The sequence below is a fragment of the Spinacia oleracea genome, chromosome 4 (assembly GCF_020520425.1).
Source record: "Spinacia oleracea cultivar Varoflay chromosome 4, BTI_SOV_V1, whole genome shotgun sequence".
In the NCBI taxonomy this organism is placed as follows: Eukaryota; Viridiplantae; Streptophyta; class Magnoliopsida; order Caryophyllales; family Amaranthaceae; genus Spinacia; species Spinacia oleracea.
The window spans coordinates 21,094,402-21,106,702 of record NC_079490.1 but is presented as its reverse complement, the minus strand read 5'-3'; the positions used below and the strand labels follow the sequence as shown (position 1 = coordinate 21,106,702).

Sequence of the window (12,301 nt, the reverse complement as noted above, 5' to 3'; positions counted from 1 at the left end):
CCAATGTAAAAAAAAAAAACCTTAATGTAATACTTTTTTGCGAAAGACAACCTAAGAGAAGTTTCCGGCATTGACTAAGCTTTTTGGGCCATTGACTTGCACATGTAGCTTCATTTTCTTACATTTTCAATAAAACGCAATGTGAAAGTGATGTTTATTGGTAGTGCTCGATTTTGATATATTGTGTCGTGTTTAAGTGAACTTGTTTCGTTTCCACTAAACATGCTCGTTTTTACAAGTTAAATGTAAAATGAAGCCACACGTGCTGCAGACGTGCAAGTTAATGGCCGAGAAAACCCAGTCAATGCAGGAAACTTTCCTTTAGTTGTCTTTCGCAAAAAAAATAAAAATACGTTAAGGTGTGATTTTACAAAAAAAAATTATGTAATGTTCTTTCTGGCAAAAATTGGAGTATAAAATGTCATTTTTTGCAAATTTGCCTAAATAATAAGAAAAACATCGTAACCAGCTAGTAACCGCAAAATGTGACTTTATTATTCCGAAAATATTTCAATTTTTAAGTCACTATTTGAGGAGTTTGGTGTCCACGAAAAATATTAAAACGCTATACTTTTTCATGCACTTTTCTAAAATCTAATATTATCAATTTTTTTTTTTAATGTATTACGGAGTACTTCGTATGAGTTACTATACATGCTTGAAATTCAAGCACACATTGTGTTCATTTAGATCTAATAACTATGAAGTATACATATTCTATTACAAAGTGTATGTAATGTTTGATTCATATAATTTTAACTTATTAAGCATAAATATGAAAAATATCCGATCACAAACGTAACTTTTTCAATTATATGAAATATTCGAATTTAAATTTGGCAAAACTTACAAAACGAGCAAAATAAACACCATCAAATGCATGTGTCACTTTAAGCACACGGTATATCCGAGAACAAGATATATTTCGTAAGAGAGAGATGGTAAAAAACATTTACCCAAATTTAATGTTTTTATTTTCTGAAATCAGCATAATTTTTTTCATTCATAAGATTGGAGGAGGGGCTTTTCTCAATCTCGTTCTTCTATTACTTGTTGGTTCTTTCGCCGCCGGCCGCAATTTTATCTCTTTTTGTTTTTCTTTTCTTTCCATTTTAGATGTTGAGAAAAGAAATTATTTCAACCCCCAAAAATTAAAATTTCTGTCGTCCCTCCGCCGTGGTCTCCGCCTTCTTCCGCCGTCGATTTGGTGGTTGTCTGGCATTATTTTCTTCTTCTCTCTCCTCAAAATAGGGATTTCTGATTCGCTCGATGTGAATTTCTCTTCGCAATCGGTGAGGAAGTTCTCTTCTTTTCACGAAAATTTATGCATTAATGACTTCGGAATTAGGGTTCTGATCCTGTAAAATTTTTCTTCAGGTTTGATGCGCGAAAGGATAGTTCAATTGGTAGGAAATTGAGAATTTGCTTTGTCGTTGTTGTGGATTGGGCATGGGTCGATGTTTGGTAAATCGGCTGACGAATGAGTTGAAGATTAAGACATTGTATTTGGTGGTTAGGATTAGTTGATAATTTACGAATTCAGGGAATCGTTTGTGCTACTGCTGCCGTAATTTGCTTGGTGGTGGTGCTGTGATTATCTGCTTTCGGGTTTCGGTTGAATTTTTAAGTTATTAAATTAAAATATTTAGTTGTTGAGGGGCAATGTTTGGATCCAATCCGGATTCTGCTGCTCATAGTAACAGTGGACTACCTGGAAACATATTAATTCCGTTTCGCTTCGTATGGCCTTATGGAGGAAGGAGGGTTTTCCTCACCGGTTCGTTTACCGGGTAAGGAGCTCCCTTTCGACCTAATATTTCATACTAGATGATGAATTGATGATCATGATTTTTTGGCATCAACTATGGTTGATACACTATGGTGTCCGAAGTGGTTTCTTAGTCTCATGATTTTATCTAATTGATGTAGGTGGTCGGAGCATATCCTCATGTCCCCTATGGAGGGGTGCCCTACTGCATTTCAAGTTATTTGTAACTTAACCCCGGGATATCATCAGGTTATGATCGTTTTTACTAGCTTTGTTGGTTGTTGAAATTATTACTTGATAAATGGTGATTTTGGTATCTTATTGAAATTGTTTCAGTTGTGTGAATTGCGTCAGTAGCTATAAAAGTTGATATATTAGTGTGAATCATCAGGCGTTGGGTATTGATGTATTTAAATTTAGGATGGATATCGGTTTAGGTGGACAGTGTTTGATGTTGTTCCATCTGATATATGCAATCAGATGAAATGATTAGGGCTGCACTAGCGGCACAAACATATTAGTACTGCTGTCAACATTACATCTGTTTTGTTTCGTTTTACAACAAGTCATTAGTTACTATAGCAGTATAGCTTAGTAGCATACCATTTTATGGTTGATATTTTCAGATTAAATTACGGTATCCTGTTTTAAAATTCAATAATAATGGATGTATGCATGTATCTCGTACATATCATAGGAGATTTATTTACGTTAGGATATGGACTCACGGCCGCACTTGTCACTTACTTTATTCTTCAGCTAAACTTCAACTAAGGGATATTTATTTTTGAGGTAATAATCTCAAATTTTGCAATCCGGTTGTAAACTTCTAATTGTGGTGGGAATTGCAGTCTGTTCTGTCTTTGTTCATCTCTTAAGAGACAGTTAGCAATCTTTTGAGAGCACAGGTTTCTGGTTGAAGGATGCTCCTTTTTTACGAGTTTGTTTCTCCTGTATCTGTTTTATGGTTTTATTTTCTTTGTAAGGCTTTGATCTGCAAATTGAGGTAATAATCTCAAATTTTGCAATCCGGTTGTAAACTTCTAATTGTGGTGGGAATTGCAGTCTGTTCTGTCTTTGTTCATCTCTTAAGAGCCAGTTAGCAATCTTTTGAGAGCACAGGTTTCTGGTTGAAGGATGCTCCTTTTTTACGAGTTTGTTGCTCCTGTATCTGTTTTATGGTTTTATTTTCTTTGTGAGGCTTTGATCTGGCAATTGATGACAGATTTTGTTGACTTGTTCGTTTGGGGTGGGGATCTACACATTTGTATCACCGGAATTAGGCATGGCGACAAAGTTTATTGGTGCCTTCTTATTCCGCATACAGTTTCTCTTTTTAATACTTTTGTTTGTTATGGGGTATGTAGGTGGGACAATTAGAGCAATCCTGTGCAAAACACCATTGATTGGTTTATTTTCAGTTTCACGTCATCATGTAGAACAATATTTGGCGCCTTGTAAAACATTTTAAGTACTCTTGTTACTTTGATAGTATATTCTTGGACGTCGGGTCATTTAAACACTCACTTATATTTGGATAAGATTATAATTGTCATTAATATCGGAAGAGAATTTCACAATACTGTGATTTTGATGGGTGTAGAAGTGTAAATCACTGAAAGTGGTTTAATTTTTAATTTTATTTTTTGCATGTTCATGTACATTATATGATGTACTTTTGGGCAATGTGTGCTAATAGTGTCCCCCCCTCTTTCTTTTGATTCCTTATATGGGAAGGATAGATGATCAGATGTTTAGGTACGCGTCCAACATAATTGCCCTATGTTTTCAACCCTCCCTTTCCCTCAGTTTATCGGGCTTTGTTTTGTGACATGTTTATGCTTTTTGTACTCTTGCAAGCGTTTGTAGTAAGTGAAGCATGGATTTTCTTACTTATGCTATACTTGAGGCGAGGGCTTAATTGTAGACCAAGGAGGTTCCATTAGATAGACCCCCATCCCACCTTCAAGTTCTTTCCTTACCATAGTTATTGCTTTGGCAGTATTCTATATTTTTTCACCTTCATATTCATGAATCTCACTATAACAAGTATTACTGGGTGTGTGATCTCCACTTCTCTATTTCTTGTGCTAGGGGTGTTTGCATTTTCTCCGGTAGGTGAATTTTTTAGTTGTCAATTGTCATCATAGTTATTTTGAGTAGTCTGTATCCTACAATGCTATGCATTGCACAGATCTAATCAATGTGTGAAGTGCAGTTGTTTGCTTGGCAATGCTTTTACTGACTTGCCTACCTGTTTATGTTGCATAACCAAAATTTATAAGATTCCCGTCTGGAACGTATTGAGCTGCCTGCACTTTTTTGAAGTTATTTGCTTTCATGCAGTACAAGTTTAATGTCGATGGAGAATGGCGTCATGATGAACATCAGCCTTTTGTGAGTGGAACTTATGGAGTTGTCAACACTGTGCTTCTAGCGAGGGAGTCTGACATTGGTCCTGTTATATTTAGTTCTGATACTCCTGGTAGATCTAACATGGAGGTGGATGAGAACATGTTTGTTCGTCCAGTAAGTATTTAATAAATGTTCATGTTTTACATTAATTCCATGCTATCCTATATTATTAGATTCACGTGTTCATGTTTCATAGAGATAGCTTTACTTGTTTTTTCTTCCCTTTTTTTGTTTTATTGTTCGAGGAAGAGGGAGGGTAGGGAGTAAGACTTGTTTATATTACTTTGGATGATCTTGGCCGATGATCTTGTTTAGTAATAAATAATACAACACAATTATTTCATTTCACTGATATCCTGTTGAAGCTAGGTGCATGACAACCATGACATTTTGTTAGCCCCCTTAAAACATTTACATTAAGGCTTGTTTGGTGTACATAGATTTCAAAGAAAATCATCATTTTATCATCAATTTCTTGAGTTCTTGAACAAATGAATTTTTCCTTAGTTGCTTCTTTTATCCTATGTATGTCAACAGACGGCTACACCTGATGGAATGTTGAGGGAGCAAATTTCAGATGCTGATGTACAGGTTTCTCGTCATCGTATATCTCTGTTTTTGTCACAACATACAGCCTATGAGTTGCTGCCAGAGTCAGGCAAGGTTTGGATGTTTGCCCTTCTTTGTTAGTCACTTCTTCTATTCTCGAGACTTATATACTTGTGTTGAATGAGGTTGTTCTTTGACGCTTGTTTATGTTGCAAATGTAGGTTGTGGCCTTGGATGTTACTTTACCAGTAAAACAAGCTTTTCATATCCTTTATGAGCAGGTTTGTGGTATCTGTTTTTAACCTAATAAAGTGCTGATGAATGTTAAAGAACAAAATGTAAATCTTGTATTCTGTTTTCTCTGTGCCCTGTTGCAGTTTGACCTTTCCGAACATCAGTATTGTCTAGGCCACCCATCTGTATTTATTTTCGGCCATATTGCCATATTTTCTCGGCATAAAAATACACGAAGTTTAGGGTTAATGTCTTGAGGAGAATAAGCTGAGTTATCCCTTTCAAACTCCCATGTGAGGCTTCCTATGAGACGTGATAACAAAATTTTCTTTTCCTACTAATGAAAATTTACTTGATAAGTTTAGCACTGGAATATAATATATCTATGCAAAAATTATTCAACAAGTCTTCTTCAAAGTCCCATTTAAAAAATTCAATTCAAATCACTTCTTCTCTTTCAATAATTTTTTTTTTACAATTTACATACTAATTAGTCTTTGTTGCAGATTGAGTACATTTCTAAATTAGTTGACCAAAATCTTGTATCCAGTAAGAGTACCTTCAAATCTCTGGAATTTTGGATGTTTGTTAGCAATTATTTTGATGTCAATGCTCGATTTCCAACAAATACATTTTCAGTAAATGGAATTTTGATTATTGGTTACTATGTCTCTACTAGTCAAACATAAATTTGTTATTGATGGTGAATTTAGTTTTGTGCTTTATGGAGTTTCTTTGCTGAGTGGAACTTTAAATTCTATTCAGCCTGTACATCCTGTTTGTGATGCACTGATACTTCAATTTCAGATTTATAATCAATCATTCAGTCTATGTTCTTTAGGACCTCCATTTTAGCGAAAATCCATTTTATCATGTTCTGGAAGGAACTTTCTAATCTGTTTCTGGCATCTTCATTCCTCTCGCTTTTTGTCATAAATGGAAGTCTTTGGATGGAAGATTTTCAGCGCCCTTGTAGATCTTTTTATTGCGAAGTGCATAAACCTCTGCATCCAAATGCTTTTCTTTTTGTAGCTTTTGTGGGTAAAATTTATGCATAAACTTCTCCATCCATGATTGACCCTTTTCTGATGAATTTTGTTTTTCAAGTTCATCCGCTCATTTGACTGATTTCAATCATTAGGCCTATGTTTGTCAAGCATTTTCTTACGAATTGTTTCGTGTACCTTGAAATTACTTTAAATCAAGGGTATTTCCTCTTCTGCACCTTTGATTTCTAGCATAATTCACATTGTACTCTTATAGTTTCATTTATTTACCAGTAAAAATAGACATGTTTGGTTTTTACAAGAGTAGTTTCGAATAAATGATAAACTTGAAGGGTGCACGGCGTGCACCATACCGTGTTTTAGGAACATTGAAATTTGTTTAACATTTTTGGGTGCCTTATGAATTATATTAAAAATTTCAGTACATTGTGAATACTGCATAAAATAAAGCACATTGAAATTGACAACCAATAAAATGAAGAATAGAGTTTAGATAAACTTATCCAATTTCCCAGTAATAGATCAGAGATGACTACCACAGCAGTGCCCGCAACTACAACAAATGCAACATTGAATTTTAGACTACAGTGATTTACGATGTAATCAGAATCTCTATATTTGATTTGGCAATTTTCATCTTCAATTGACTGATCTAGCACTGAATTTTAGACTGGATTTTTTCCCCCGGTTATGTTGTCTTCCTCTCCTTCTCTCCTTTAGTCCTTTATCAATGTCCATCAGTCCATCCCAAAAAGTACCAAATTTGAACGGGGTATCCCATTAGGGCCCATAACAGTTGTGTCGCACACTGTGGGTCTGTGGTAGCTGGAGTGTTGTTTTGAAACTGATACCCGGGGTTCAATTGACAGTTATGTCGTGGAATCTGCGGTTTGACTTGTGTGACCTTTTGAAGTGAAATACATGTACACGTCTATGTGTATTCTGTTAGAGTTCGAAGGTTCTCCAAACAATTATTAGCTTACTGGTGGCTCAGATATCTTGAGCAGCCTCATCACTAGTGTAAGAATGTAGGTCACTTTCTTTTTTTGATTTCGAGATCATATTTCCAGCCCATCAATTTCGACGAGGGATTGAGGCCATTGTTAATTGAGTGCTAAAGCTAGCATCTTTATGCTTAGCTTTTCTGTTGGATGGTCTTGTTGAAGTGAGTAGATTTCAGGAGTTGTAGAAGTTGGTTCTATATAGCTGTGGTTTGTTGAACTTTGTTTTGTTTTTATAGTAAAGTCAATTCATTAATAAAAAAGCCATACGAGTATACGACATCTATGGTTTGTTCAACTTCTTGATTTGTGCTTTCCTTCTAAAAATTTAAACTGGTAATCAACAACGATTTAATTAATTCCACAGAAATTAAAATAACGTGAATGTCGTACCAATAATATGTTTAAAAACTCAAATCAACAAATCTTCTCAATTGTACGTAAACATTTTTTTGGGACTGAGGAAATATATAATTATGATTTAGATTCCCCTTTGTTACAGTTATAGGATATAATATATAATATACGGAGTATGCATTTTGTGAGATAACATTATAGAAGTATTTGCTGAAAGCCTGAAACTTGTGTATTTCATTGAAAGGACCATCTCATTCTTTATCCCTTCGTTTAGTGTCATTTTAGGTATACTAAGGTTTATATTTCCTCCCTTTGGACCTTTTTAAAGAAAATTCTCCAGTTATTCTGCATTGAAACTTACCTTTCTTCTCTATTATTTCTCCTTGATTTGTGTTCTTGTCTTGTAATTCTACAAGTTGATCACTAACGGGAATCTCACTACTTTTTAATTTTGTTGTCTTATAGTACTTCCTCTGTTTTTAGTTAGTTACTTGCATCATAGTTCAATGTCACATATTTTAAGGAAGAGATTAGAGAGGGTAAATGGACAAATTTAATTTGAACACCTGTTAAAGGACCCTTCCTGGCCTCCTGCTTACCGGTGTTAAAATTACTTTAATTAATTTGTTCGTCTACCTTTTCTAATGTCTCCCTCAAAATTTGTGCCATGATCTGATGCATGTAAATATAAACAGAGGAAGTAGTTGTTAGTGTCCTTTGTTCCTCAGTTCCTTAGTTTTATGTTTAATGTGTTAGTTTGGGGCTTTCTTCCTAGACAACTTTTTCCTTGACAATCTCGTGTCTAATTTATCTAATGCTTATTTAATTTGTTTTCAGGGAGTCTCTGTTGCCCCTTTATGGGATTTTGGCAAGGGCCATTTTGTTGGAGTTCTTAGTGCAATTGATTTCATTTTAATTTTGAGAGAGGTATGTGGGCACTTGCATTTCAGGTGCATCACTCATTTCTTTTTACCTCATGCTACATGTTCCTATCTTTATAATATTTTCTTCGGTAGGTGCCCTGCCCCATGAGAACATCTTTGGCTGTATATTTCCAGGCATTTTGTTTAATTAATTTAATATTTTCTTTTATGAGGTGCTAGTGAGTTGTTTGTAAAGTTTATTTCCTTGATGTTAAGTTTTGTCAATTATATAAGTTAAGGCCAGTACTTAATTGGATTAGTTTTAGATTGATCCTGTATTCTCCGATTTAGCTTGGTGAGTGTCATGGCAGTAATCACGGGTTAGATCAACGAGTGTTCTGCTGCCCTTATTCAAGGTAACTGGGTCCAGAAAATTCAAGTTGGGGTATCCTGTACGCGTGCGTGCTTAAATTCAAAATCCTGATGTATAAGTAACAAATTGGAAACTGATTTGTGACGATACTTATTCTGCGGTAATGGCTGAGGTGATCCACCATTGTATGTGGGGTGGTGTCATTGTGGAACGGTGTGATCTTAGTGATTTTGATTGAGACAAATTCTTGAAACCATTTGGATTCCAACGTGTTTCAGTAGTATGTGATGATTCCGGTGGTCTGTTGCTGTAAAAATTGTGGTAGGGGTTGGGGGAAGAACTGAAAAAAAGTCCTAAGGTTGCAAGGTAACTTAGAAAAATCTAAGGCAAGTACAAATTTTGTTAGAAACCTCATTTTAAAGAATATCCATGGCGCTTAGGTCACAATAGCTGTGGATATATTTGGATTTGGCTTAGTTTTCTATTCTTTTGCCTCAATTTTTATTGCTTAAGGTCACAATAGCTTGCTGGACATCCTTTATTTTCTTTTTTCTTGAGACTGGAGCTCCATAGTATAACTATGATGTGCTCTTTTCTAATGTTTCATGCCTCATATGCTTTAATACAGAGTATGTTTTATACATTAGTCTTGCTTGTGTTCTGAATTTCTGATTGCATGCTATGATAATTTCTGGCAACATCCTTACTGAAACCACTGTACTCGTTACTGGTGATGGCAGATCTTATGTTGGGTTTGCTATTGTTGAGTTTAGTTTTTATGAATCATTTTATTGTATGATTATTGACATTGTACAATTTTTAGCTTGGGAATCATGGCTCAAACTTGACGGAAGAAGAGCTGGAGACTCATACGATATTGGCATGGAAAGATGGGAAAGTTCGTCTCAACAGACAAATTGAGGGTAGTGGGAGGCCATATGCCAGACAGCTTATAAATGTAAGTGCTATAGTCTTAAGCTTATGAAGTTGCCTTTCTATGACTTCACCTATGTGTAATAGCTTTTGGTTGAAGCATTTAACTCAACTGAGGTGTGCAATTCTATTGGGCCAATTAGGTTTGCCGCTAGTGCTTCCAAATCCTGACACAGTAATTAATTTATATCTAAGAATCCCCTGGAGAAGACATTCCAAGATTTAGCAAACCTTTGGATTATGTGTTTTGTAGTGCGAAATTGGAGGTTCGTCATGGTCTGTTTGCATTCTTTGTAATTGCTGTCTTCGAGTCATCTGTTAGTTGGGAGGGTTTGGTTATTCTCTTCCAAAATTTTCAGCCTTTTTTAGTTCTTTCCATTTGCTGGTGATACCGACACTTTTTCTTTATCATCAAAGAATGGCATCTGGTACTGGTAGTGATAGTGACGTGAAATCACATCTGTGTCATATAGTGCAAGACAGTATGCTGAATTACCAAGTAGTGAATATGCTCTAGTAAAACGCCGTAATACTTCTGGCCTGTACAAGTTTTCTGTCTTCTTTGTGCATTATGGGTCAAGGGTTGTCTTCCTTTCCCTGAATCCCTGATATTTGATTATATGGAATTGTTTCTTTGAACTTTAAAGTGATCTATAAGAAGCCCTGGTGTATTTTGACCCTAGTTAGTGAAATTGGTTTCTGGGCTTTGTATGAGTTGAGATACTGAGCATATACTTGTTATATTTCGTGGTGCAGTATTTTTGTTTCTGGTTTTCTCTTAAAAATATTGCTGAAAGGATGGTCCAGCATTCTCAATGACATATGTACCTTTCACATGCGCAGGCTGGGCCTTATGATTCTTTGAAAGACGTGGCTTTGAAAATTTTGCAAAACAAAGTATCCACTGTTCCAATTATTCATTCCTCGTCACCAGATGGTTCTTTCCCTCAGCTGCTACATCTTGCTTCCTTGTCTGGAATACTAAAATGTAAGTTTCCAACCCCCAACTTCCCTCATCACAACTCCTTGCTGCATCTTAGCTTGATCCTATTAACTGCTGAGCACCGTCCTATTTTTCCAGGTATTTGCAGACATTTTAAACACTCTAGCAGCTCTTTGCCTATTCTTCAACAACCAATTTGTTCAGTTCCTTTGGGTACTTGGGTTCCCAAGATTGGGGAATCAAGTCGATTGCCATTTGCTACATTGAAACCAAATGCTTCACTTGGGGATGCCTTGTCTATGCTTGTAGAAGGTGATTGTGGCCTTTGATGCTTCTCCATTCAGATAAATAAGATTTCAGTGTCTTTTGTGTGTGTAAACAGCGAATGTTTTTGAGAACTCTCTATATAGCTTCATAGGCTCATTTTGGATCTATCTTGTTACTCTTTGCCTTTTTGTGATGCAAAAAGACATCAATAATTTAAGAGAACTCTGTGTATAGCCTTATCCATCTCATGCTTGTTTCATGCTATTTTTGCAGCGGATGTGAGTTCAGTGCCTATAGTTGATGAAAATGACTCGTTACTGGATATATATTCTCGAAGGTATTGATGGTGCTTTATTTCCTTTTAGAAAGTTGATCCTTTTGTGTATATTCATTTTTATCATCTGATGTATCCTTCATCTCTTTGTTAGTGATATTACATCTTTAGCAAAAGACAGGGCGTATGCACAAATTCGTCTTGACGAAATGAGTATTCATCAGGTAAATGTAGCTAGATCCCTGCAGTAAAATCTCTCTTTCTGTGGTTTAGTTACTTTCTCTATCCTACTTTCTTCACTTCACCTGTTCACCAGTAACCTTGTGATGATTTACAAGATCACTTTACTAGATGCAGGGTTCAATATTGTCTACTTCATCACAAGGAGTCTTCATATCTTTGATATAGCTTGACTGGACTTCTCTCTTACACACCTAGCTATTTGCTGTCTTACAGGCACTTCAACTTGGACAAGATGCTACTTCTCCTTCTGGAGTATTTAATGGACAAAGATGTCAGATGTGCTTGTCCTCCGATTCCTTACAAAAGGTGATGGAGCGGCTAGCAAATCCAGGTATGCTGATTCCGGGCTCCAAAACATATGGTCACATCACATGCCCTTAAACTGTCACTTTGGCCTCTGATATGAGACGTGATTTATATTGTTATCGATCCTTGTCTTCAGGTGTGAGGAGGCTTGTGATTGTGGAAGCGGGCAGCAAGCGTGTTGAAGGCATTATTACATTAAGCGATGTGTTCAGATTCTTGCTTGGCTAGAGCTCAGCAGCTCACAAATGTTCTTGGCATAGCAATTCATCCATAATGTAAACACCCCTGTTACTCTGCCGTGCCTTCACATGTGACAGATGGCTTCATTAGTTGCATTAGTCCTTGATTGTTCTTGTGGGCGTTGTTCTTTCAAGCCCCATTGTTTTTAGGATACAGGGCAAGGAAAAAAAAGAAAAAAAGAAGAATTTGTATATCGAAGAGATTGAAAATTTTCCCATTTCACCCCGTTTTATAATCAGAATTCGTGTCGAGTCTTGCACAGTGCTGCATTGGCTTACCAATCTTCATGTCAACTATGCTAACACTCTAACAGGGTGCTGACATCGAAGTATCGGCCCTTCCCTCGTATCGAATGCGATAATGTTTGTTGTAGCACTTCATCTTAGATGTCAGAGTTTATCTAATGTCTCCAACACGGTTATGCGATTGTGGAGTTTGTTTCATTTTAGAACACTTTGCGTTTATACTAATGATGCTACAAATACATTTTTTCCACATCACAGGCATAACAAATTATCTGGACTGGTT

The 12,301-nt window shown here is 36.0% G+C and overlaps 1 protein-coding gene across 1 annotated transcript; it reads left to right on the top strand.

Annotated features, from left to right (window-relative positions):
* Nucleotides 1–1,000: 1,000 nt before the first annotated feature.
* On the top strand, nt 1,001–12,054 carry LOC110790687 (sucrose nonfermenting 4-like protein). Its single transcript, XM_021995459.2, has 14 exons — nt 1,001–1,292; nt 1,378–1,790; nt 1,930–2,017; nt 4,115–4,297; nt 4,721–4,846; nt 4,954–5,013; nt 8,169–8,258; nt 9,391–9,525; nt 10,344–10,488; nt 10,582–10,755; nt 10,984–11,047; nt 11,139–11,208; nt 11,441–11,558; nt 11,670–12,054. Exons 2-14 carry the CDS (start codon nt 1,663–1,665, stop codon nt 11,759–11,761), a joined length of 1,473 nt encoding a protein of 490 aa, XP_021851151.1. The 5' UTR covers nt 1,001–1,292; nt 1,378–1,662; the 3' UTR covers nt 11,762–12,054.
* The last annotated feature ends 247 nt before the right edge of the window (nt 12,055–12,301 follow it).

Excerpts from the sequence above, each read along its gene's own strand:
- LOC110790687 (XM_021995459.2), top strand. The coding sequence starts at position 1,663 with ATGTTTGGATCCAATCCGGATTCTGCTGCTCATAGTAACAGTGGACTA. Across the intron at positions 1,791-1,929 it reads CTCACCGGTTCGTTTACCGG|GTGGTCGGAGCATATCCTCA; the intron begins GTAAGGAGCTCC and ends TAATTGATGTAG. Across the intron at positions 8,259-9,390 it reads TCATTTTAATTTTGAGAGAG|CTTGGGAATCATGGCTCAAA; the intron begins GTATGTGGGCAC and ends TACAATTTTTAG.